Source organism: Channa argus, chromosome 12 (assembly GCF_033026475.1).
Source record: "Channa argus isolate prfri chromosome 12, Channa argus male v1.0, whole genome shotgun sequence".
NCBI classification, from domain to species: Eukaryota; Metazoa; Chordata; class Actinopteri; order Anabantiformes; family Channidae; genus Channa; species Channa argus.
Window position 1 is genome coordinate 7,439,493 of NC_090208.1, and position 27,597 is coordinate 7,467,089.

Genomic DNA, 27,597 nt, shown 5'->3' on the forward strand with positions numbered 1-27,597 from the left:
TCCTGCCAGACCCCCTGCCCGGCCCCCGGAGGCTTCCGTCGTTGTCGCCGGCCTCCTGCCAGACCCCCTGCCCGGCCCCCGGAGGGCTTCAGCCGTTGTTGCCGGCCTCCTTCCCGGCCCCCAGAGGGAACCCTGACAAAGGCAGCTTGCTTCAGTTCACAGAACACAACTGCTTGTTGGTTCCAAATAAAGGTTACTTACAGTAGCTGGACATACATAGCTATCTGCAAGGAGGACATGTCTGACATTGCATGACAGCAACCAAAACAGAGGTAGTTGAGCCTCAACCACTTGGGGGACTGTTGCTCTTGTTGCTTCCTTTGATAACATCAGTTCTTGGTTTATTTGCAACATGCTCAATAGTGTGACACTGGAGTTTATTAGTGATTATATCTTGTTCTTCCTTATAGGGAAGAACAAGTCCTTTACTTCTCTGTTTTTGATTATTTGGGTCCTTTTTTTTCACAGATATCACTGTTGAATCCCTTTTAGTACTTCATTATTGGTTCTGCCAATGTTGACAACTCCACCTTTAACACGTGTATATGCTCTTAGCCAGAATAGGCTGAACTTGGTCTATTATGCAAACCCATAAACTCAAGTTTATGTTCTGACATGTGACTGAGTTAAATGGAAACAGAAAGAGGGGGGGTCAGGTGGCTGCAAAGCAAACAAAGAGAAAAAGTGTGGAAATACTTGGCAGGTGGTAGGACAAGGTTATAAAACAGACAGTGAGAAAACAGGGCTGAAATGTGACTAATTTTATAACCTTCCCTCATCTTTCAAATGTAACAACGTTGCATTAGGGAACCTTTTGCGTGTTCTGTTGCTTTATTACATTAATTTACAGCATTTCTGAACACACAAAAAAAGTACCTTACACACAAACACATGTCAACTAATTAACCAGGCCCTAGAGATTTGATGTATAATATAATATAAATAAATGCAATAGAAATATAAACATGAAACTTTATATACAGAGGTACAGTAAAGTGCCTGCTGAATACCAATTCATGCTTGAACACAGTGCTGCTGCACGTCTGACAGTTGGTTACATTGTTTCCACCGCTTTTATACAAAGACATACAAGTTTATAGACAAGTTACACAGATTCTCTTGTATCATTACTTCATTGTCTCAGTAATGTACAGGTAAAGACCTGCCACTTCACGAGTTTGTGTGAGGTCAAGCTGATGCTTAACAAGACATTAACCACAGAGAGTTTTTTTTAAGGGCTGCAGCAGCTCTGTTCTCGATAACAGCGTCTTCAGACGTGTGATCAGGCCGAGCAGATAAAACATGGTGGTTTAACTGTCCCTCTGTAACAAACCACAACACTTTTAATACACTGATGTGCTGATGAAGACTAATGTTGATTTTAGACTTGATACAATATGGTTTCAGTCTATTGTAAAATGCTTTCAACAGCCATTCTATTTAAAACCAACCAAATGCAGCTGCATCTACAAAAAGCTGAAAACTGGGTATGTTCACTTATAAAACTACAAATGACTGTTGCTGTCTAAAGTAGTTTTGCCTTTCTTCATCTTCGCCTTTAATTCTTCTGTCAGGTGTTTTTCCTGTCAGTAACCTATAAGACATATAGAAGTAAACATGTCAAAATAATTAGTACATTAGCATGTTATTCAAAATGCTTGAATATGCTTTACTGTATATAAATGTGTGTACATACACATTTATATTCAGTAAAGCATGTTGGCCAATCAAAAAGGTCTACTCTGGATGAACACGTTGATTATTACAAGTGATTTTAAAAATTATTGTAACTTTGGTATATGCTCCACAACACCACCACAATACAAAAACAATGAAAGTACCTTTCTCCGTCCTCCGCATGACAACAGCATAGGTTGATCTGTTTGGATCTGATACATTTGGCTCCCTAGAAACTGAGAAGGAAAATATTAACATTTATAAAAGACTGCATGTAAATTTTCACGTTAAATATTCTTAGATCAGCTGTTTAAAATTAGAGGTTGATGAATATACATAAAAACAATTATAAAACATAACATCACTGTTTTATATGAAAGTCAGTTAAACTATTTTGATCAACTTAAAAAATAAATATTCTCATAAAAGTGTGTTACACATCAAATTAGTGTCCCATCAAAAACTCAGTGTCTTCCTCAATACAAACTCATCTATAATGATGATGGTAGTAGACCACAGTGAGTGTATTTAAAAGCTGTAGCAGCTCTGTAATTATAGAAAGCGTGTGTGAACACACAGAAGATATAAAATGGTGGTTTTTCAGTATGACTGTAAGAAACACTCCCTCTTAAAAAATAGACACAGGTGCTGCAAGTTACATGAAGCTCTCACATGAAAGTATTTCATTTACTTTGAATAGGCTATTGTAGTTTAATAATTTATTAATGAATGCAAACAAATGTAATATGTTTTTTTGTTCCACTCTTAGTCAATTATTGACTCACTAATGCTAATAGAACAAACATACCTCCTTCCTTCCTCTTTACAATGACAGCAGCATATGTCACATTGTTTGGATCCACCACATTTTCCTTTTGACAACCTGAAATGCGAACATAAGGTAAACAGTACCCTCTATGTGGTCATCTCCTATTTTGAATAGGAATTCAATAAACACTTTCCACTTTTTGTTGCACGTGATTATGAGAATTGTGAGGGAAATTTATATCCTATATCCAGTTATATCCTCCAGAAGTGGTCTTAAGCTCCCTGATGACGGATGAAAAGGCAGCATGAAAAATAATGATACCTGTCCCAGGAAGCTTCCACCATGTCCACCAAGATAGTCACAACTATAAAACCCCATCTTAGGGGTTTAGGGTCGTAATCATTACATCTCGTAACTCCACTCTGTTCCCACCTCCCATCATAACAAGCCTATTTAGGCCTGGGTGAAAAAAAATGGAGGATATAACTGGGTTTTCCAGCAATTTTAACAGACTGAAGAAGCTGTTTGGATAAGTTGCGAAATACTTCTAACCAAGGAAAAGAAGTCCAGTAGACATGATTCAAACATAAGTAAGCCAGGATGACTGAGAATCTTCTCTGACAATTGACACATGTTATAGCTGCACTTTATTTGGTCATCGTAACAAAACTAAATTATATCACAAACACCACAGTGGACAAAAACATGTCACATGGTAAACTTTGAAAAACTTACCTCCTTTCCTCTTTTGTTTTGTGATGTTACTGTTTAAAGCTGCCTGTGGAACAGATACAGCAATGTCTTCATAGGCTGAAACATACAATAAACAAACTTTTATTTCAACATTATTTTTGTAGTTTAAAGACTGTTTATACTATTTATATTAATTTAACAATCTATCATTTACTCTTCGTAGTCCATTAAAAATGTGTGCATTTTATTTAATCATACCCCTTAAAAGAAGTGGCATTATAGTAACATACAGTGATATCCTCTCTTTGAGACACTACACTACTGATATTTTGTATTAAATACTGTAGTAATGCAACCCTGTCTCCTAAAAATGATGTTCCTACTGTATATAACCAAATTGTAAACACAATAACTTTTTGTAGGGAACATAATGACTTAATCATTATGCCTTGATGCAACATATCTTTTGAATGAAATAAACCTTTATTAAGGCAAAGGGAGCTGCCAGGAGGTGGTTGTGGAAGGGGGCAGGTGTACAAAGCATAGGACTGTCAGAGTCCAGAGATCAGAGTTTGGTTCCTGAGTCCTGTGTCTGGTTAGGTTTAGGCAAAAAAACAATACAAACCTACTGAGGGTTTAGTGTTAAGGAAAGATTTTGGATGTTTTTAAAAGTGATGACATACGTTTTGTGTAACATTTTACACCAGCCCTCAATCTTCCTTTGTGTAACCAGCTGCTGTAACTACACAACCATAAAGTACTTTAATAACGCTGTAGTCACACAAACTGTACATTACTACGACAGAAAACTAAATCAAATATTTTGGCAGACAAAAATATATTTTATATGTTTTGTATTACATTCACCATTTGTGTTACATGTCAACATATTTTCATTATGTTCACAGGGGACGTAGTTATATTTCTTGTGAAAACATAAACATGAAAATGTTTGCAGTGTAATTGTATGGGGATTTTATTCTTAGTTGACAGGGATAAGAAGTGGAGGTAGTCTAAGGTGGACTACAATGCTAATTAACATATTTTCTTACCTAATTAAATGTTATGATGAAAGAACTATACAGTGCTAATGCATTTGTTCATTATTTGATACTCACCTGGGTCTGTTCCTGGTGATGGCGTCTCAGAAGAAAAGCATGAAAAGCAAAATCTAAAAATTAAGTAAGACAGAGAATTTGAATTGGAACGTTTCAAAAATAGTAATAATTGAAATATGGCCAATATGTGTGAATATGAAATATGGCCAAGAACGTCACTGTTACTTAACACATTCTTTTTAGATGTCTAAAGTACTACCCCTCTGTGTTTCCGATACTGCAGTCGCCCCACCACCAACAGCAGTAGAGACAGAAAAAAGATATGGAAGATAATCGATAAGAGGACGGAGAGCTGAATGTGAGGAGGATTAGTAGGAGTCTCTTGGCCATTTTCAGGTGGTGTCACTGGAGGAGCAGGATTAATATCTGCTGTTGACATTTTAAAACAGTAGTTACTGAAATATAAGTGTAGAATGAATAAGAAATTATGTGATAAAAAAATAATTATTAATGTGTAGTTACTGAAAGACTGAACCTATACGACTAGTGTATAATGAATAACAGTAACAACAATAATTTTTTTTTATCAACGGTTCCTGATTAAACCTGAGAAGATTGAACATGTTTGGTGATGGGTCAATTTAGATAAAATATAATTTTACTTAATTTTTATGTAAAAGTTTTAGAAATTGTATTCTTAGATGTTGCTGCATTTAGTAAATACATAAATATATTTTACAGTACAGTTTACGAGTTAATGAAAACTGTTTCAGTGTAAATACAGCTGTTCATAACCACATTTCTCTGGTATCACTGCCAAAATGCGTTTTTTGTGATGATTTAAATGTTTTAACAATTGGTTGACATTGAATTTGGTTTTGACATTATTGGCCTCTAGACAGCGACATCTGATCATTTTGATGCCAATTAAATTATTTAATACATTAAATTTTATAATCTCACAGAAAGACTGTGATGAGATGATTTTTTTCTGGCACCACATTCAAGATAAAATTTATTTTTTGGTTCCACAAATCATGAAGGTGTAAGAATAAAGAATGATACACGCAGGTTATTCCTTCTGTTTAACTGTTTGTATTATGTCGTTAACATTCCAAACTTCTGATGACCCTAAAATTTTGTTTTCAGATTAATTGATCAGCTCAGCAAAGTGCTCAGGTCTCACCTATGACAGTCAGCCAGCTTTCTGGTGATTCTCCACCAGATCCAGAGATACCACATTTGTAGAGTCCTTCATCAGATGTAGAAATCTTGAGAAAAGTCATTTTGCCTGAATATTATGTTTTAATAATGATGCCATCTTCATAAAAATCACTCGGTGGATTGTGGCTTGTTCTTGTTCTACAGCACAAAACCACATTATCTCCTTCCTTCACAGGAAGAGCAGGACTCTCCAGAATCACATCACCAGCTGAAGATCAAGAACGATAAAATCATATATAAAACAGATATTTAAATCCTTTTTCTTAATATAAAAAAATGGTGTATTCTGAGATCAAGCAATAAAACCATGACGGTTGAACATGAATTTCATGAAAACAACCTTCAATCATAAATATTATTATGCTCATATAAGTATTTGCTGAAGGCCACATTACGAAAATAATGTTTCTGAAAAGTTTAAAATGTTTTGACATCATAGTTACAAACAAACTGTACCATGTTGATGTTATTGCTTCTTTCTCCCTCTACATTTTCACAAAAGTACTGTCCACTGTGTGATACAAGGGCAGGTGTGATGTTTAAGGATCCTGCTGATGTTTCCCACTGAGTAGACTGTGAGGGAAGCTTATTCATAACTCTCCATTCCGTTGGGCCATGAGACCCTGCACACCGTAATGATATAGATTCATATTCAAAGAACTGTAGTTTGTTTTGATCAATACGAAGAAAAACTTCACCTGTGCAAGAAAAAAATTCGAGACATCTTCCCAAATTACAGATCCATTCTTTAATAATATTTGTTGCACAGTGAACACTGAGTAGCTCTTTGTCAGCTGAGACTAAATCCAACAGTGTTCCATGAAAAGGTAGTAGTGCTGTGTTCACTAGCAAAATCTTCCCTGAATTAACACTGAATTCAACATATATCACATGTCAACATTCGAGAAAACCTCAATGTTAACATGAAAATATTCATGTACAAAACTTTAAGGAAAAGAACAGATAATAAATCTCAACTTACCAGCTTTCTGAGCAGAGTAACTGCTCTTACCTCGAGCAGTGAGAACCAAGAAGAGATTAAAGACTGGTGGGAAAGTGAAACATAACTATATATTAGGTTTATAGTAGTGTCTGTATATACTGTGCATGAATTTGCACAGGGCTGCTGAAAAGCAGATACTGTACAAGCCACAAACAGGAGAATAATAAATTGTGAATAATTCAAAATATAATAAACCTTTACCGCAAACATACACTACTGTTGGGCAACATCAAGGATTCTAATTAGTTATAATGTTAAATATCAATCTCATGTTCTGTAAATTAACAAATATAACATTTACTACAATATAAGAAACTAAAAACTGTGAATCTTCACTTACGGACAACCATCAAAAATTAGATATGTAATAATATACACAGTCATAAAGACTTTATGCTGTATGTTGGTATTTGCATTCTGTATAACAAAGTACTTGTAATGTAAATGAACAATATGATCTAATTAACAGTTCATTGTAAATAGTATATAAAATATTAGATGTTGTACTGTACCTTTTTAACAGTTTAGTTAAAGTACCTGTACAATGTTTATATCATTAAAAATTAAATTAAATTGTTCAAAATGCCTAAAGTTAAGTGAATTTCATTAGAATTTTAAGGTCATTTAAAAGAAAGTAGATCTACATTAGATGAATCTGTTTAAATGCAGTTTAACATCAGATATAACTCACTCAATTTGATGCAGAGCGCTGCCACCTCCATGTTGTCTTGCTGCAAACTGAGCATCTGACTGAGTAGAAGTAAAACATGTCATTTTTGAAATACTTCCGTTTCCTCTGCACAATAGAGGCCACTGCAGTTTATAGCATTATAACCTTTTTTTTTTAGATGCAGTTGCTGCTTCAGTTGGGGGACAATGTTACTGGTTATGTAGTTGTTAACTGTCAGTGGGCAGAAACACTGTGTTTCTGAGCTTAAACTAAAAAGCTTGAATGACATAATCTAATGTCAGTTTGACAGAGTGAGAGACAGATAAAAATGATAAACCAAACCTAATTCCACTGTGGTCATGTTAAATATTTTTCTTTATTTCTTGTAATCACAGCATGGATTAGACTCTGTTTGACTTCCTGGCCAAGAAATAAAGGACTGTGACAGGTTATCTACTACTTCTCTGTGCTGTGGAACATAGTTCATAGATACACTGTGGCCAATAGTATGTGAACCTGACTTTATCAATCCAATATGATGGTCCCTTCTATGGATTAATACGTCCACCACTATTATTCAGATCAATTTCTTCATAATGATCAATAATTATCATTGCATAAATGTATTAGTGCCAATGAGAACTTTAAGGGAACATACTACAGTATGTGTTGGGTTTCACCTGAAGGTAAGTAACAATCAGGTTTTGGCCATGATTTTATTCTTAGATTAATAGGGTCATAGGGGGCTGGGGCTGAACCCAACTGTCACCTGGTGAATGCCATGGTCCATCTTGGACAGGTTGCTTGTCTTTGTCAGGGCTGACAGAGAGACATACACAGAGACAAACATTCACACTCACACCTACAGGCAATTTAGAGTTAACTGATAAGCTAACATGCTTGATTCAAGGCTGTGGGAGAAAACTGGATGACCTGTAACCAGCCTGTTCTAACTCCAGAGGTGACCCTGAAGCTACTGTCTGTAATCAAATATACAATTGAAACCCCTGATGTTTAATTTTAAAACCTAAAGCAGTGATGTAGAGTGTGTGTCTATATATAGGCATCATTACGTGACACTGTGGGATGAGAATATGTTGAGGAAACTCACGATCGTACAGTTAGAACATTCACTCCACACAGAAAGGTTGATGATAGACCAGTGACCTTCTAACTCTGATTAAACACTTATATTTTATTATGGTAAATTTTCATCAAAATGTATCTTAAACATTGAAATAACAGCTGTGTTTTACTTAATCATTACAATTACAACATCACAACATAGTTACATTAAGTTCACCTGTAATTTTCTTTTTTTTAGGTGCATTCTAAAATTTCACCTGAAAGTCGAATATCCCTGATTTTTTGTGAGTAGTACTTATTAATTATTATGTGTAACCACTACTGCAACACAAAAGGAAGTTTTGTGAAGTTATTAATTTTCAGTCCTACTGCAGTGATACTAGCGTGTTACAGAATAGAGCATCTTCTCACAAAAAGAATCTTTGGAAAAGTAGGGACATCGACTGCATAACTATGAATAACACTTAGTCACAGCTTAACCGAACTGCCACCAGCAACTTTGTCATTGTAACCATTAAATTGTTACAAAAAAATTAAAGTTTGTTTTGCAGTAGCTGTTATACATAATAATTAAGTAAACAAATAAATATATACATTACTCACAAAAATTTAGGGATATTCAACTTTTCAGAATGCACCTAAAATGCACTACAACCTTTACTTTCTCTAACCTTTTAATTCACATGTTGATTAAATGGTTACAATGGTCAGTACAACACTGAAATACCTATACTTACGGTAAATTAAGAATTTTGCAGATTGATAAGATTTTGATTATAAAGCTAAAAGACAAAGAAATAATTTGATTGTTAATCAAGTTATATGTTCACCAAAAATCTGAAAACTGTATGTTCACTTAAAACCCTACAAATGACTGTGGCCGTTTAAAGTATCTTTGCATTTCTTCATGTCTTGCACAGTCTCATTCTTCAGTCCGGTGCTTTTCCTGTCATCAACGTGGAAGACACATGGAGATATACAGGTCAAGAAGAGTAATAGATTACAACCATTTATTTTTATCAACTTACATGTTGTGTATTGCTAAAAACATGATTAAAAAAATAACTTTTGGCTGAACAAAAATGTCTGTCCTCAATGGACACATTCACTTTCACAAGTGATCTTAGCAACACACACAAAAACAGTATTGTTACAAAATCTGCAACAAAACCAAAAGATCAAATTATCTCACCACTACCACAGTGTGCGTAAATGTCACATAGGTAAATTTGAACAACCTACCTCTATCTTTTGTTTTGTGAGTGTTTATGGCTGCATGTGGAACACATCCATCCGCCTGTTCAGACTGTAACATACAAAGGAAATAAACATTTTTTATTTTTGTAGTTTAAAGACCATATTGTGTATACATTTAGACTTATCATTTAGTCTTGATATCCCAATAGAAATACATGTTTTTATTTAATCATACTTGATTATAATTATATCTGTTATCTTGCTGTGCAGCAGCAGCCTCTTTGAGACAATGCAATACTGATATTTTGTATTAAGTACTATGGTAATGAAAGTAGTCTAAGAAAAGTATGTTAATTAGCATTTTAGCCTATTTGAATTAATTTTATACCAAAAGAAATATACAATTGTCCTGCTTTCTGTTTGTTAATTATGTGAGACTCACCTGGGTCTGATCCTGGTGTCTCAAAAGAAAAGCATAAACTAGATGGGAGACAGAAAAGTCTATATTTACGAAAAAGAAAATTTGGATCTGAATTATTTTCCTAAATTTAGATCCAGAAAGAACTTTGATGAAAAAGAAAAATGCTTGTGCGGATACCACATAAAATACATGGGCATGAACTTTAAGTGCAACATACTTTCCACTGCTCCCATGTACTGTATATTTGGTACCTTTGTTTTTCCGACACTGCAGTAGCCCCACCAGCAACACCAGCAGAGCCAAACAAAAAAGTGTAAAGATAATTCGTAACACTTCTGAGAGCTGAATGGATCCAGTGTGAGGACTCTCTTGGCCATATTCAGGTGTTGTCACTTGAGGAGCAGGAGTAATATTTGCTGTGGAAAGTTTTAAATATAGTGCACACAAATGTGAGTATAAACTGAGATATAAGTGCAGAATGAATCAGAAATGATGCGATAAAAACAAATATTAATGAGCAGTTATTGAAAAGTCAAATCAAAAACAATAGTGTGTAATACAAGACGGGTTTTCAGTTTTTTGTGAAACACAAGATACGTTATAGTTTAGTTTGTCCCCATGCTTCTTATGCAACACGGCCATTCATTTTTTATTTATTTTTTGGTTATTAAAATATTTTGACAACAATTATCTACATTGACATCTAATTTGTTCTGACATTACTGGCCTCCACACAGAGAAATGTAATAATTCTGATGCCAATTACATTTTTTAAATACATAAAATTTCAGAATGTCACAGGAAGGGTGTGATGAGATGAGCCTTTCTGGCACCACAGTCAAGACAAAATGTATTTTTAGTTCCACAAATGGTGAAGGTGTAAGAATAAAAAAACTACATGCAGGTTTTTCTTTCTGTTTAACTGTGTTTGTATTATGTAAATAACATTGCAACTTTCTGATGACCTTAAAATTTAAAGTCTACTTAAATATTTGAATTATAATTTTTTTCTTAATTTGATGAAGTACTTGACAAACTGATTTGCAAGTATCATTTATTTGTCAGAAACACTCATATGTCTCACCTGTGACAGTCAGCTGGGCTTCTTGTGACTCTTCATGAGATACAGAGATACGACACTTGTAGGATCCTTCATCAGATGTAGAAACCTTGTCAATAATCACTTCACCTAAATATCCAGTATTAAATAAGATGCCATCTTTGTAGAAATCACTTGGCAGGTTGGGGAAAGATCTTTTTCTACAGCGCAGAACCACATTGTCTCCCTCCCTCACAGGAAGAGCAGGACTCTCTAGAATCATATCACCAGCTGAAGATACAAAAAAATCGTAACAGAATCTTAAATACAAAACTTCTTATGTATGAATTTCACCAAAAACAGAGACACTGGGGTCCAATCATAAATATTATGCTCCTACAAGTTTTTGCTGAAGGTTATCTGACACAATTAACTTTAGTGATTTAGCAGATGCTTTTACAAGTATGTAAAAAAGGCTGAGGACAACTTTAGGCCAACTCTGTGATTTGATGACAACTGTTTTACCAACTGAATTTCAGCTTGACATAATAGTTACAAACAAACTGCACCAGTGATGGTGATGTTGATGCTGTTGCTTCTTTCTCCCTCTTCATTTTCACAAAAGTACTCTCCACTGTGTGATACAAGGGCAGGTGTGATGTTTAAGGATCCTGCTGATGTTTCCCACTGAGACTGTGAGGGAAGCTTTTTCATAACTCTCCACTCAGTTGGGCCATGAGACCCTGCACAGCGTAACGATATGGATTCATAATCAAAGAACTGTAGTTTGTTTGGATCAATGCGAAGAAAAACTTCACCTGTGACAGAGAAAAGAAAAATAAGAGACCACTACCCAAATTACAGCTCTACCTCTTTAAGAATATGTTGCAGAGAAAGAAAAGAAAGAAAAAAAGGAGACCATTATGACACGTTATGTGTCATTGCCATTTGAAATAATACATAATATTTCAAATTGATAGTAGCAAAACCTAGATTCCTGACTAAGAAAAAATACAACATTGTATAGTTAACACATCTAGGTATTAGGCTTGGGCTAGTAATCATGCAGTCTGAACCCAGCATAAGACTAAAAGTAAATTAAATATACATGTGTTAACATTGTGGAAAAGAACAAATAATTTGTGTTTGCAGTTAGTAAATAAATTTCAACTTACCATCTTCCTGAGCAGAGTAGCTGCTTTTACCTCGAGCAGTGAGCAGCAAAAACAGATTAAACACTGGTGGGAAGACACAATAGGCTAGTATCAGATACTCAGTAGATGTCTTTATATGCTATAATTATATTATTTGCTGAAAAGCAAATGCTGCATATGCAACAGTGAGGAAGAAATTGTGAATAGTTTAAACTATAATGACTTTTTTTAGCAAACATACACTTCTGTTGGGCAGCATCAAGGCTTCTAATTAGCTTTAATGGTAAATATTATTCTCATAACCCCAATGTCTGTGAATGCCTGTTTTCCAAATTGTATTTAAAAACAAATATATAATTGACTAGAATATAATAAACTTAAAAAGTGAGAATGTTTACTTGGGGACAAACAAAAATGAGATGTATTAATGCTGTATATTCGAGTTTGCATACAGGTCAATTACCTGGGTGTAAAGAACAGTTAATTGTGAATAATAGTATATAAAAGGCTATATATATACTGTACCTGTGATTTGTAAGAGTTTTAGGTACGTAAGTAATGTTTACCTGTACAATGCTTTGTTGCTTGTATTATATATAAGTGATGAAAAAATTACATTGCACAAACTGCCTAAATTTAAATTTGAACATTAATATCATTTAATAGACATTAAATCTGCATCAGATGAATCTGAGTTTGAACTCAGTATAAGACCAGATATCACTCACTCAATTTGATGCAGAGTGCTGTCACCTCCATGTTGTCTTGCTGCAAACTAAGCATCTGACTGAGCAGAAGTAAAATATGTAGTTGTTGAAGGACTTCCGTTTCCTCTGCAGAATAGAGGCCACTGCAGTTGATAACATTATGAAGCTTTTTTTAGATTCAGTTGCTCAGGGAGGTCTCAGCTAGTTAACTGTCAGTGGGCAGAAACCATGCGTTTGACCTTAAAATCTTGAAGGACAGAGTAAAACAAAATCTAATTAAAAATGTTAGACAGTGGGGGACAGGACAGAGTACCCCACATACTATGAGTGAAATGACAATGTCCAAGGCTTATTCCTGATGGGATTTTTTTATTTTTTCTGTAATCACAGAATAACCTGTGCAGCTAGTCCCCAGAAGTTTACCATTAAAAGTGTACAAGTACTGTCCAGGGCTTCTCCAATTCTTTTGTAAGATACTGATTTGGTGAAGAGGAACAATTGTAGAACAGTGGAGACAGGCAGAGGGAGTCCGGATCCCTAAGGAGAATTAGACCAAGCTTGATCCATCTCACTTCTCAGCATTGAGGGAAAGATCTTCTTTAGCATCGTTGTTGGAAGGATGACAGATGTGCTATTGAAGAACAAGTGCTTTGATACATCAGTACAGATTTCCTGGAATCCCAGGGTGCCTGGAACACACTGTAGTGATTACACAACTGATCAGGGAGGCACGAGAAGGAAATGGAGACCTAGCAGTGCTTTGGTTGGACCTTGCCAATGCATATGGGTTGATCCCCCACACCCTGGTTGAGACCACCCTGGACCAAGACAACATACCTTGTAAGATGAAGGACCTCATTCTAGAGTATTATGGGAACTTCAGGCTTAGAGTTACGTCAGGGAGCATAGCATCGAACTGGCACTGGCTCGAGAAAGGGATCATGACTGGTTGTACAATGTTCGTGATCTTTGCTGTTAATATGTTAATAAAGGCTGCTGAGACAGGGTGCAGAGGCCCTCTATCCAAGTCTGGAATCTGACAGCCTCCCATCAGAGCCTTTATTGATGATTTGATGGTCACCACTACATCAGTGCCAGGGTGCAGGTTGATCCTCATGGGCCTGGTCAAACTCGTTTTTTGGGCAAGAATAAGCTTTAAACAAACAAAGTCTAGATCCATGGTCCTGAACAGCAGGAAAGTGGTGGACAAGTTTCGTTTCTCTGTGGATTCCGTATTAATACCATCAATCACTGAGAAACCAGTAACCAGCCTTGGCAAGGTTTTTGACTACAGCCTCAGAGACACAGCGTCAGTCCAAACAACTATCAAGAAGCCTGGTAGGTTTAGGGGCACGGTTGTACCAGCAAGGACAGATGTCCGAGGTGTGGACTAGCAAATTCTCAAACTCAATTAAATGTTTTTCAAATGTTGGATTTATTGTGAACTTCTTTATTGGTAAATCTACTTTAATCCAAATGTCAGTCCCTGTGACACAGTAAATGATAGATGGATTGTTTAAGATTGTCTGTAGTTTGGTTTAGGAGAAAAGGGATGAAGTGAATTCAAATCTAAAATGCAACAGATAAAAGAAATGGAACAGACCTTATCTGGTTTGCCGTGGATAAAAAATGTTATGGGAGGACTTTTGAACCGACGTCTTGTGGAGCTGAAACAACATGTTTTGTTTTCTTTTTTAAATAAAATCTTACTTCTTTGAACTTATTCTTTTGCAGCTTTTCACAATGTCCACTAAAGTTGTTAAATGAATATGCAACTATGCAATAACATAGATTTTTTAGGATATATTTTATTTGTTTTATGAATTTACAAGTGTGCAATTTATGAATATAAATGGTATCTTGTCTCATGTAAACGTTTATGGAATCGTGTCTTTTTATGTCTCTCCACTGGCTCATGCTGGGATGAAATTCTTTGTATGATGGGGAACATCCCTAGGAATAAAATAAAATTAAAAAAACATAATAAAATTTGCTTTATTTTCCCCAAATATGATATTTCTTTTTCTTTCTGCTACTGTGGCAAAAGCAGGATAGATGTGGATGAAATGGGTGGATGGGACTTGAAGTTGCTCCTGAAGTAGTTAGTCATGTTAAATATAGTGACACAAAATAAATTGAAATTAAATTTAAAACATAATTGATATAGAGATGTGTGTTCATTACTCAACCAACATAATGGACCCACACAAACCTATAGTTGCAATCTTAAATACCAATATTATACTATGAATTCTGAGGCCTTTTCTACATGTCCACTAATTTAGTTTATGACAAAAATATGTGATCAGCTTACTGTCAGCCACAGTCATACTTTGCCCATACTGCCAAGAAGGAAATGTTACTATAGTAACAAGCAAAGCTAAGAAGGTGGACACAATAAATATTTTGTATTCATTAACTTATCTTTGTCATTGTGAGGAGGTTTCCAAGCTGCTGCTAGCAGCAACACACTGTTGTGTCTCTAATCATAATCTAAAGACAAAGAAAGTGTATAATTTGGAATGCTACTGTTTTTATTTGTAATTTTACTATTTTAAATACTATAAACCTATAAACTATAAAACATACTTGTATCATGAAGCGCTTTCTCTGAATTGGCTGCACATACTTTATTAATTATAAACTGGCTGCCTGTTTTATACATGATATGGAGGGGACATGAATCAGTTCGTTATGATTATACTAAAATCAGTTACTACACATTTACAGCTTGAACAACTCAGTTTTCAGAATTTTACAATCAAAATGTATATAATCACAAACGTTCCACTTTTCTTCAACTGCCTTGATCTTACAACTATTAAGGTAAATGATATGTGCCAATATTGCATTATTGTATCATATCTTGTGAATGATTAAAGATATATAATTTTCTTGAGGCTATATCTAATGCAGCACCCTCGTTATTATTGGTCACTCATTTATCTCGAATCATAATTTGTGTCTAAAGTTCATAAGTTAACACCAACAAACGGTGAAAGTGAAAGAAACTGTTTTTAATGAAACATATCTGGCTGATACCAAGATTAAATATTATCCCACTGACTTTATTTGGGGGGATAGTGAAACAAGACAAAGTCTTTTTAGCTGTTTCTTTTATTCTAAACATGTATTAAATAATGAATAAGTCCTTAGTTTGTATTTTAGTTAAAACTTTTACCCTCAAAGCTAAATGTCCTCTCACCGTGTGCACTCATGTAGACTAGACTTACTTCTCTTTCCTTTTCATTGTTACTTTAGGCTCAATGTTAACATATACCACTGATGTTGCAGTATAAAATTAATTGATGTTGTGGTATAATTAATGGTGGTATAATTAATTGCTACTGTCAGATTAATTCTGACAGTAGCAAAAGGATAGAGGAGGGAAAACAAAACCAGATAAACACAGATTTGGACACAGGTTTTTACTTTTACTCGTAATTTCAGGGATGAATTTCACTAAATATCTGTACAGTGATATTTATCATTATCTATTAATGGAACCTAAAAAAAAAATTAATAACCATCAAACAGGTTGTTATCACGTAAGACTGACTCTACGCCAGTATTTATACATTTAGGAATGTACTTTTTGCTGACATGCTTTTGGAACAAATTTTTTAGTGGGTATTAAATTTTGTCTTGTTTTTTTATGTAAATGATCTCCATATAATGGGATATGAATATGGTGCACAGAGGATTAATGAGCAGGTCTGGCTTAGTTCAAATTAATATGTGCTTGATTGTTATTGTTATTATTCTTATAATTATTAATGTATTTGCATTATTACAGTAGAAATTCCACTTTTGTCAAGATTTTTTCGTTCATTAAAAAACATCATTCTGTTGGTTAAATAAAGGAAATAAATGTGTTATGGTAAAATGTTTCTATATTGATCAACATTTCCACTCTGAATACTGCACCATCATATGAAGGACCTTTTATTAATAGCTGTAAATCTTTTATTTGCTAATCTTTCAATTTAGAACTGGATGCACTGGCAGCTGGGATGGAACTCCAGTTAGTGGAGCAGGAATTAGCAGAGAGTGAGAAAGAAAAAGCTACACATAAAACCGAAGGCTATTTAAGACAAAAACAAAACCTGTTAAATGCTCAGTGGAAACTAAAGAAGCGAAAAGAAGATGTAGAGAAACAACAGCTAAATATGGAGAAACTGCTGCAAAAAACAGAAGGTGAAATCACTAGATTAACAAACAGGAAGAGGAAGGTAGAAAACTACATGGAGGGGATGAACCTGCAGCTGGAGGAGGCAGAAGGTCAAAGTGATGCAGCTCATCTTCACACAGATTAGATGGAGAGTTGATTTTTAGTTTTTATTTCTTTATAAAGCGTAAGAACACAGCAAATGATTGTTGTTGAATGAAATTATATTATTACTGTTAAGTAACATTTAAATAAAATTAAAGTGACATTCAATAATTGTATTTTGCCTTCAATCTGGATTTCATCTTGGTGTGCACACTGAATTTATTTAGTTATTCATTATCTCACCACCACACATTATACATAATGATTCATGTTCACATGAAGTGGCCGTCACTGCAGGAGGTGTGGCTGGTTTTAGAGGAGCTACAGTAAAAATCACAAATATTATAAAGTCTTAAACGTGTTATTGTCATAGCGTTAAGGTAGGGGGACATTTCTCTTTGCAACATACATGAACATTGTCTAAATATTGTTAAGTGGAGAAGTGAATTTACAAAGTGAAGGAACATAAATTATGAAACAGGTCAAAGTACATTTTGTTGTCTTTAGTTCGAGCACTTTGACCACACAGTCTTAGCTCTTTGTCTGAAGTAAAACCTGACACAGTTTTGCAGCAGGTATGTTCCTTTTGAAGTAATATGTCTCTGGATTAGTGTTAAGAAAAAATAATTAATTTACATATGAAATAATGATAAATGAGTGCTGCACTTACAGCAGTGCTGCCTGTTTACTGCCTATGTGTAACTGACATTAGAAAGCATAACTACTGTTTTATGTTTTTAATTCATGTATTTATTATGTACAGTAAGATTATTCTATTTTACACAGGAACACCGAAAAATCTTCGTGCCTCGACCATCGATGCAAACAGATAATTTGGGCATCAGTATATAATGCAAAAGGACGCCTTGGAAATTAGAACAGACTGTTAGCATGCAACATTCTATTGAATGGTCAAAACCTACATTTCCTACATTAAAAAATATGATTTGTGTTTTCTGTGTAATGACAAATTTTGCATCTTTGCTATTGATCCGTGTGTGTTTATTGTTTAATCGGTACCTGATTTAAAAAATTTCATTTATTTTGTGTTCAACTAAATAACATTTTACATTTTTTTTACTTTCTCCTCAGAACTCCAAGATGCTTTCCCTAAATTACAAAGACTCTCTCAAACATCTGCTCATTTCCTTCAGTGCTTTGCTTCTTCTACAGTCTGTAATTCTCCTTCAACTGACAGACTCTTGTACAGGTATTTTGCACAGTAAATAAAAATTAAAACAGTCATTTTGTTTTTAATGGAGAATGACAGTAAATCATGATCATTTCCAGGTCAGTCTCAGGACACAGAACCATCTCAATTAATAACAGCGTTAGAAGGTGAAGACGTTATTTTACCATGTCGCCTGGAACCTGCAACAAATGTTGTTTCCAAGAGTCTGGAGTGGGAGAGACTTGACCTGGAACATGGAATAAACAGATTTGTCCATGTGTGGCATGAAGGTCAAAACCTTGAAGTTAACCAAAACCCATCTTACAGAGGAAGAACATCACTGTCTCTGGAGAAACTGGAGCACGGAGACCTTTCATTGAGCCTCTCTGACGTGAAACACTCTGATAACGGAAGATATAGATGCTACTTCCCCTCACAGGGAAAAGCCTCAACTGTTGAGCTTCTTGTTGGTAAGTGGTCGTAATTTGCATAATGCTCGTACATATCTTTACATTTAAATGAATCATTCTTGTTTTAATCTACTCTTTTATCAGGTTCTGTCTCCTCTCCAGAAATAACTGCTAATAACACAGATAGTGGTGGAGTGGTGTTGAAGTGTAAGTCTGAAGGCTGGTATCCAAAGCCTGAGGTGCTGTGGTTGGACGGTGAGGGAAACGTCCTCCCTGCTGGACCTACAAAGACAGTCAGAGGTCCTGATGACCTCTATACTGTCAGCCGCAGAGTCACTGTGGACAAGGGACACGGAAAGAGATTCACCTGTAGAGTCCAACAGAACAACATCAACCAGACCAGAGAGACACGCATTAAAGTTAAAGGTGACTTCTCATGTAAAATGAGTCTTTGTCAGACTTAAACAGCTGAAGTTTAATATAACTGCCAGTTTTTTTGATCTTCAGCTAACTCCCTGCAGTCCCATCTGGTTTTGATAGTCGTTTCAGTATCGTCTTGACTGTTCCCTTCATTTTCATCTGTGCAGCAAGCAGCGATTGTTGCGAACTTTTTGTTACTTAACTGACATGTATTAAGTGGGATTAGTTATCATGTCTGAGAGCTCATGTGAATAACTGCTGGTTTATGGCTGAAGTGTGTTTCATTAAAAAAGTTTCATTTTTGATGTATTCACCAGGCATTATTAGTGAAGAGGAACAATTTTATGAAGACTTACAGGAAGGTACATTTAACATACTGATGTTAAAATGCTGTATACTACTAGATATAATTTAAAGCACAATAAACGACAGTCCATTATCACTTTTATTAGATATTTAGGAAAATCAATTAATAGTGTTTGAAATGTTTTCCTTCCAGCTGTTTATTTATTTGTTACCTTCGTTGTTGGTGGCTTATCTGGTTTTATTGGATGCCTGATCATAGCCTTCATTGCCTGGACATATATAAAAATAACACTCAGTGAGTTTTTTTCTTCTCTTTTCTAATATCACCACACACATCGCTGTTATAGTTAAATGAAGAAATTGACTTTGTCAAAGTGTTTCTGTGTAAAAATATTGTTGTATTAATTGACATTTCCACTCTGAATACCTTTGGAAGTATGGCACCATCATATTAACTACCTTTTTATAAAACTTTTTATACACAAGCCCAGAGGACCCAAGAAGAACTGGATGCACTGGCAGCTGTTCTCACCTTTCTGAAAAACCTAAAGAAAGGACTGAAAATCCATAGAGGCGAACTCAGACAGCAGCTGGAGGAGACAGAGAAAATGGAGGAGGAGAACAAGAGGAAGCTCCAGTTACTGGAGCAGGAAATAGCACAGAGTGAGAAAGAAAAAGCTACAGATAAAAAAGAAGGATATTTCAGAGAAAAACAACACCTGCTAAATGCTCAATTTCATCTAGAGAAGAGTAAAGATTATGTAGAAAAAGGACAGCTGAATGTGGATATACTGATGCAGAAAACAGAAGGTGAAATCACTAGAATAAAAGACACGAAGAGGAGGTTAGAAAAACACATGAAGATGCTGAACCTGCAGGTGAAGGAGTCAGAAAGTCAAAGTGATGCGGCTCATCCTCACAGAGATTAGCCAGAGTCGACCTTCTGCACATGTGTGAGACCTCGGAGATGTTGTATCTGAGGTTACTGCAAATGTTCAGTATAAAATCAAACCACTCGTTAAGTGCAGCCAGAGTAACTATAAAAAGCTAATAATTCTGTAGATGCTAGAAATGAATATGGTATTGATACAAAAATTATTGTACTTATGCTTTACTGCAAGATTGGACATTTTGGCATAGAGCCAATAAAATACAGACAAACTCAAAAATTTATTGTGTTCCTTTATGATTGTCTTTTTATTGCTACTGTCTGTATTAGACACAACTCCTAGTTTGTCATGTTTTGTATTGAGGAACCTGAATAAACTCCATGACTGCAATTCTGTCTGTCTGTCTGTCCTGAATCTTTTTAAACTGTTTCTCTTTTTTTATACAGCATCTTATTAGAAAACAACAAATGCCAGTTATTGAATAAAATTACACTCCTGCTGTGTAACACTGGAATACAAATGAAAGTGATTCCTGTTACTGTGCCTTCAAGTTTGATTTCAGCTTCACTAAACAGTTTGCTTAGGATCATTACACATGTTGTTAGTTCATGTGGTAACTGACTGTATACTGCAGGAGGTGCCATCGGTTTCAGGTGAACAATAGTAAGTAGCACAAATATTATTTGGTCTTAAAATCTTTATTAATATAGTGTCAAAGTGGACATTTCCCTGCTAAATACACAAACATTGTCTGAATGTTGTAATGCAGTCCAGAAGTGAATACAGTACAAAGTGAACACAGATTATGAAACAGCAATTTTTTTATTTAAACGCTTTGACCACACACTGTACTTTTGTTTAATGAATATATTTTATTTGAATTTTATTGGTGCTTCCACTAATATTTTAAGCACTGTGTCTCTGGATAGTGCGGAGCTAAACCAAATCCTTAGTTTACATATTTAATAATGATAGTTTTGTGCTAGTAATATTTGTTTATTTTATAAATGTTTGTATATACATTATATATTCCACTTCTTAATCTTTGTAAATACTTTAAAAATGCTTCTTGCACATTATGCTGCTCCTGTGTGCTGCTTAACAAATTTCTTCGCAATTGCAACAATAAAGTTTGATCTTATCTTATCTTATATTTGTCACATAAACCTTTTGTGAGTTTTCTAGCCAGGTATCATTTGATGACACCGTAGATGCGCTAAGGAAGTCCAGACATGTACAATTTAAAAATGGAAGCTATCAGAGACCCTGGATGAGATTTTAGTGCTACATTCAAGTTTTATGTTGTCTTGTTTGCACATTGTACTTCTATAAGGTCCATTGGTACCAATAACAAGTTCAAAGTATTCACTGACCATAGCACTTTATGTTATTAAAAAAAAAGGAAAAATATTTGCTGTTACTGGGACTGATTTTAGTTAAACCTGCACTGCAACTTTTTCTGTTTTTATATTATATTGCATTGTTTTGTATTGTTTGAACATAGCACCTTTTTAGTAATCACATGGTGGGAGCTGTCAGGATTTTCTAAATATTTGCTCAAAACTCTTTATTTTTTTATTGTTATTTATGTGGTTTTAAGGTATTTTAAGATGTGTTTTTCTATGTGTGTTGCTGTGTTTGATCAACAATTAAACCTATAAGATCTGTCATAAGGCTGTAATGTTTGGGGTGTTGTGGCTAAAGTCAGTTCTGGCACAACAAAACACAATATTTCAAGATCACTTGAAACATCTGAAGACAATAAAACGAGGCCTCAAAATGAGCTTCCTGCCACACATGGAGCATTTTAGTCACTTTTTGGGGTTAAGATTTAACGCTGTACATGCACGTGCAAGAAAGAACAAAAAGGAAGTTTTTTTGATTTTTTCTTATTTTATTAATCTATTTTGGTATCAAATTTTAAAGCACTGGGGCTTCTAATTCACTACACTGAAAGCTCAATCACCAATGAAATGGGCACCTTTCAGCGTCAGCAAATGACAAATGGGAACTAGAGAGGAAAAAGGAAGGACTGGAGAGACTGCAGCTTAACTCAGAGAAACTGCTACAGAAGCTGACAATGTTATGATACTAACAGAGGAAAATTATCATGAGGCAGTCATTTGTCATTTGGTTTAAACCATTTCAAATATTTCTATCAAACATAAAAATAAACTAATTAGGAAACATTAAATGCAGAGAGTTTAACAATAAAATTACTAGTGTACATAGATTAAAAAGACAGATGCAGAGTGGACAAATTATTGTTAATACCTCATATATATCACTATATTTAACATAGCTTGTACTTTATATTTGAAAGTGAACACACATTTGTTTATGCCTCTGGTCAAAGTACACATGATTTTATCTTAGGACTTTGTTGATAACGTTTTTAAAAGTGAACCGACAAGCATGCTGTTAAAGGTATATTGGACCTTAAACATTTGTGATCCTAAACTAGTTTTAACTCTTTCCAGATTCATGTGCAACAATAATTGCTTCTCTGTTATTTCTCTGTGTGCATATGTCTCTTCTGGTTGACATTGTGTAACCAGACAACTAAATCTACAGACCAGCAAACTGCCAACTTTTCTGCTTTAATAGACATCTGCAGACCTCTTGATGATCAACTGATCAAGAGCCAATGATTAGCTACACTTTGCTGCAATTGAAGCAGTAAGGGAGCACTTAGTACTGCCCACATGTTTATTGCTTTTTGGTTTCATTTTTGTTAAAGAAATAATGTAAATTCTAGTAAAAAAGTATATAATTAAAAATAAAGTTGTTGGTTTTTATCTGAGCTTGTAAATTCCTATCACTAAGATCCACTACGATCAGATGTTTTTTATAATATTTTACAAACATGCAACAGGCAAAAAAAAGAGTTAAAACTGGTGGTACTAACTTTTACACATGACTGTGCTGTATAATTTACTTCATGTGCAATTTCAGAACTCCCAACATGCTTTGCTGGAAGACAGAGCTGTTCCTTGAAACTTGTGTTAATTCCAATGACTTTACAGCTTAAACAGTAATACCGTTGTCTTCTTCCTAACACTGGAGGAAATGTACAGACAAACATCCTACTATAAGTGAAGCCAGTACGACTTAGACTTCTTTCCCTTAAACATACTGTTGCTATTTATTTTTTTGTTAATTTGTAATCAATTGCAGTTATGTTTAGAAACTGTCCACTAAAAAAACAGATGATAACTTTTTGTTATTATTGATATAATAAATTAAGTACTTAAAGCATATGGACTAGTGGAAACATTCTGCCATCACCCGGTATGTTTTCTAACTTTAATTTACCATAAAAACAATGAGCTTCTTTTCAGAGACATGCAGAGATGATGTGGTTATTCTGCAGAAAGTTAAAGACTTCCCATCATCGAGTAGATAGAGTGTACACACTCGAGTCAAAAGAAAAAAAAATATATAAGAGGAAACTGCTGGGTGTTTTAAGCAGTGAGGTGGTTGAACTTAAAATATCTTCACCTGTATTCGACCTTGAGAAACTTTATCTCTCAGTACAGTGGTCAAAAAAGCTCGACTCAAGAACAGCACATTATGCTGATGGCACCTACATTTACACTGATCATCGACCGTTTCTGTTTAAACGTACTTTAACTTGATGCATACAAAACTCAGTTTATTGTGGCTGGTGCAAAAGCAAGAAGACAAACATGGGAGAACAAATACATATATAGCAGTTTTTTTTTGTTTTTTTTTACCAATCTTGGTAATAGTGATGTTTTCTTAACACGAGAAGCAACAGCGCCACCCATAAAATGGTTGCAACAGTTCTTACGAACAGGTAGAGGAGAACAGGAAGTTGGTCAGAACAAAGTTGGATAGCCTTATTTGGACACTCTGCAAGAATAACAGGAAGTATTACTTGTAATAGAATTCTACAAGGCCTTAGCGTTTTTTATTTAATACAATCAAAACAGTTACCAAAAAAATTAGTAATGTTTCACTTCATCGTACCTCTGACATCAAGCCAGTTCTGTGCTGATTCTTGACCTCCTGAGACGTTACACTTGTAGCGTCCTTCATCAGACTTGGTAATACTTTGGAGGGTTAAGTTCCCAGTGAAGCTGCTCCCAATAAAAATGTCATTTTTATAAAAATGAGCCATGTTGCTGGTGGCCATCTTGTTTCTACAGTGCAGAGTCACAGATTCACCTTCTATCACTGGAAGCACTGGAGTTTCTAGGATCACTGCGACTGATTTGCAAGTAGTTTGTAAAAACATAAAAAGGTAACGTTAATGATGATGGAGTTGACAACTATGTAACTGGTGAAACAAACTGATTTCCACATTTTTAAATGTTTTGAATTTGATGAAACAATCTGACTGATTTAAGTCTCACAGTGTCATTTTCCTTTATCATCTGCATAAAATCTTTTTCTGACCTGTCACAGTCAGCCACCTCTCTGGTGAGTCTCCAGCTCCTGAGATGCTGCACTTAAGTGGTCCTTCATCAGACTTTGAAACACTGTGGATGGTCATTTCTCCATTATAGCCTGTTCCAATGTAGATGCCATGGCTGTAGAAATCAGCTATGTGGTCTGTGGCAGTTTCTGTCTTTCTGCAGCGAAGAGTCACTGAGTCTCCTTCCATTACGGGATGAATAGGACTGTCCAGGATCACTGCACTAGCTAACCAACATATTAAAAAAATATTTTATTATTGTTACATAACTGTTTTGAATCAAAAATGCATTTAATGTGAAAATAACATTGTTGTGTTACAACGATTAGAGCACAACTAGGTGATTAGTTTACTTGAGTGAACTAATGAGATGGTTATAAAGTTACAATTATTATATTTGCTTTGTCCATCCATCCATTCAATATCTTAGCCCCTTATCCTGTTCAGGGTCAAGGGGGGCTTTTCAAAAATATTTCAAATGTCTACAAGCATATTTTCATGCAAATTTAAAGTATGAAACATTAATTTATTTGTTTTAGCCTCCATTTTATAAAACCAGTTTACCTATGACACTCAGCCAGCTCACTGGTGATTCTCCAGCCCCAGATATGTTACATTTGTAGAGTCCCTCATCGGACTTCATAACACTGTGGATGGTCATGTATCCTGTAGCACTGCAGCTGATAAGGACGTCATCCTTATAGAAATTAGCTGTGAGGTTGATCAAAGACATCTTGTTTCTGCAGCGTAGAGTCACATCATCTCCCTCCATCACTGGAAAAAGAGGACTCTCCAGAAGCACAGAACCAGCTAAACAACACACAAAAATATAAAACAAAACCTGATGCATTCAAAGCTCAGAAATAATAATCAGTGCATAAATTACTGTGATAAAATTACCTTGTTTTGGCTTCATGTTAATATTTGGTGACATCACATGAAGGATCCAAAATAGAGTAAATAACTGTGTACAGACTAATTTACAACTGGTTCGCCCAAACAATGTTAATATTATTTGGAAATCATAGAAGCCCATAATTAGAGGGCCTTGTGGCTCAATGGGTAGAGCATCGGGTTGGGATGCAAAAAGGTCACGGAATTGAATCCCACCTCACCAGGTGTGGCCCCACCCAGCCAACAAGGGCCAAAGGGATAAAAAGTGAGTAGGGTTGCAGCAGGAATGGCATCCAGCGTAAAAAAAGTGTGCAGAACACTTTCTGCTGCGGCCCCTGAATTTACAAGCCGAAAGCTGCTCATCTATGAAAAGGCTCCTTATTATTCTAATATAACGTGTCCCTACAAAATTACCTTCGATGGACCAACTTTCTTACTTTTCTGTTATTGTGTGGTAAATTAAATGGCCAGTTAACAGTAACAATTTACGTAGGCTACCACAAGTGCTTGTTTAAGGTTATAGTACAGTATACAGTATTTTATATTATTGTTATTTTTATTCCCATTTGATTAATGTCTTATGCAATCAATGTGATATTGTTATACTAATAAAAAATGTTTGTAATGTAACATTTACTGTTCTAAAATCTCACTGGTGTTTAATTTCATATCCACTGAATGCACAGATATAATTGCTTTACAAGTAAGTTTATCCATTTCTTTGTTATTTCAAATGTCCTTTTGCCCATTACATTATTTAAACACAAAGGTTTAATTTATTTAATATTTTTCAGTCAAAACTGCTTTCAACAAGTCATTTGCAATTTGCAGTTTTAAATAAACTTTTTTGTAATAATTGGGTCTGTGTGGATATAGTATAGTATAGTATACTTCTATACTTGGGGCGACAATAGGGTCGGCGGTTTACACCCTGCTCCTACCAAACCCCAACAGGCCATCTCCATCCGCACAGTGCCGGACCCAAGCCCAGTCGAAATTCGGGAGGGCTGCAGCAGGAAGGGCATCCGGCCTAATAACTGTGCCAAATTAACATGCCGACAAATGATCTACTGTGGCGAATCTGAACTCATGGGATAAGCAGAAAAGACAAAAAAAAACCAAAAAAAAAAACAACAACTTATAATTCTATACGTGCTTATATATTATTCTGCTCCTGTCTATTCATTTTTTTAAAACAATACATTTTGCATTTATTTAAACACTAAATTATTTTTATTCTTTGAAAGTGACATCTTCACTTGGGGTAAACATACTGTACCAGTGACAGTGATGTTGACTGTGTTGCTTTTCTGTCCTTTCACAACAGTATTCATTTTGTTGTTAATTCATTTTTTGCTCCTCACTTTCCATTCAGCAGACACATTAATGCCCTCACAGGTAAAAAAAGACTGACTCATATTCAAAGAGCTACAGCCTGGATGGAACGATGCTGAAAGCTGAATACGAGAAAATAAAAAAAACATGTTGAGCTGGAAGCCAAAGTTATGTTCATAGGTTTTCTTTGAACTTTGCAAATTTGTCGGGGAAAGTAAAAATGCAAATAATCTTTGTGTTGAATATTTCTTATACTTACCAGTTTTCTCAGCATTATTGTGATGAATATGTGCAGCCAGAAGCAGCAATATAAACAATACTGAAGGAAGACAAGTGTTAGCCATCAGTGAGTGAGGTCTTTGCTTGTGCGCAATAATATATTCTGGTTGGATATTGTTAATATAACTACTAGTACTATAATTAAAAGTCTTCTATTGTACTAGGTTTTCTGATATATAACAGCTATAAGTTGACAGAAAAGCTGAACCAGTACTCACACAGTCTGATGCAGAGAGCTGTATCTTCCATGTTGTCTTGCTGCTGATTGAATATCAGACTGAAACAGCTGGAGGGAAACGTGAACCTTGTTTCCTGTGTGGCTTATAATAGACAATGTTAAACAAGTACTGAAGCCACGTCTGCACAAACTAACTGCAACACGGTGAAACTTCTTGGCCTGAATCTTGGACTGGATCTGTAATTGAGTCTTTGTAATGTTTTTGTTCAATCTATGTATATTTAAAAGCTTGATTGCCCTGT

The 27,597-nt window shown here is 35.1% G+C and overlaps 2 protein-coding genes and 2 long non-coding RNA genes across 5 annotated transcripts; 1 reads left to right on the plus strand and 3 right to left on the minus strand.

The window, feature by feature from the left end:
* Positions 1-759: 759 nt before the first annotated feature.
* Positions 760-7,156, minus strand: LOC137137583 (uncharacterized). 2 transcript variants are annotated; one of them, XR_010915753.1, is made up of 7 exons: positions 7,116-7,156; positions 5,384-6,466; positions 4,258-4,623; positions 3,182-3,256; positions 2,486-2,560; positions 1,842-1,913; positions 760-1,594 (listed from the first exon to the last, which is right to left on the minus strand). It is a non-coding gene; the product is annotated as an uncharacterized lncRNA (long non-coding RNA). The 2 variants fall into 2 exon arrangements; XR_010915752.1 differs by having other exon boundaries at positions 4,258-4,626.
* A 2,264-nt stretch (positions 7,157-9,420) lies between these two features.
* On the minus strand, positions 9,421-10,204 carry LOC137137585 (uncharacterized). Its single transcript, XR_010915755.1, has 3 exons — positions 10,050-10,204; positions 9,820-9,857; positions 9,421-9,486 (listed from the first exon to the last, which is right to left on the minus strand). It is a non-coding gene; the product is annotated as an uncharacterized lncRNA (long non-coding RNA).
* Positions 10,205-17,333: 7,129 nt separating this feature from the next.
* Positions 17,334-20,558, plus strand: LOC137137544 (butyrophilin subfamily 3 member A2-like). The gene is made up of 7 exons (XM_067523985.1): positions 17,334-17,351; positions 18,064-18,181; positions 18,262-18,612; positions 18,697-18,978; positions 19,290-19,334; positions 19,472-19,573; positions 19,765-20,558. Exons 2-7 carry the CDS (start codon positions 18,073-18,075, stop codon positions 20,205-20,207), a joined length of 1,332 nt encoding a protein of 443 aa, XP_067380086.1. The 5' UTR covers positions 17,334-17,351; positions 18,064-18,072; the 3' UTR covers positions 20,208-20,558.
* An 820-nt stretch (positions 20,559-21,378) lies between these two features.
* On the minus strand, positions 21,379-27,387 carry LOC137137559 (low affinity immunoglobulin gamma Fc region receptor III-B-like). The gene is made up of 6 exons (XM_067524009.1): positions 27,336-27,387; positions 27,098-27,157; positions 25,174-25,419; positions 24,591-24,836; positions 24,162-24,401; positions 21,379-24,044 (listed from the first exon to the last, which is right to left on the minus strand). The coding sequence occupies exons 1-6, from the start codon at positions 27,364-27,366 to the stop codon at positions 23,902-23,904; spliced, it is 966 nt and encodes a 321-aa protein (XP_067380110.1). The 5' UTR covers positions 27,367-27,387; the 3' UTR covers positions 21,379-23,901.
* Positions 27,388-27,597: the final 210 nt, after the last annotated feature.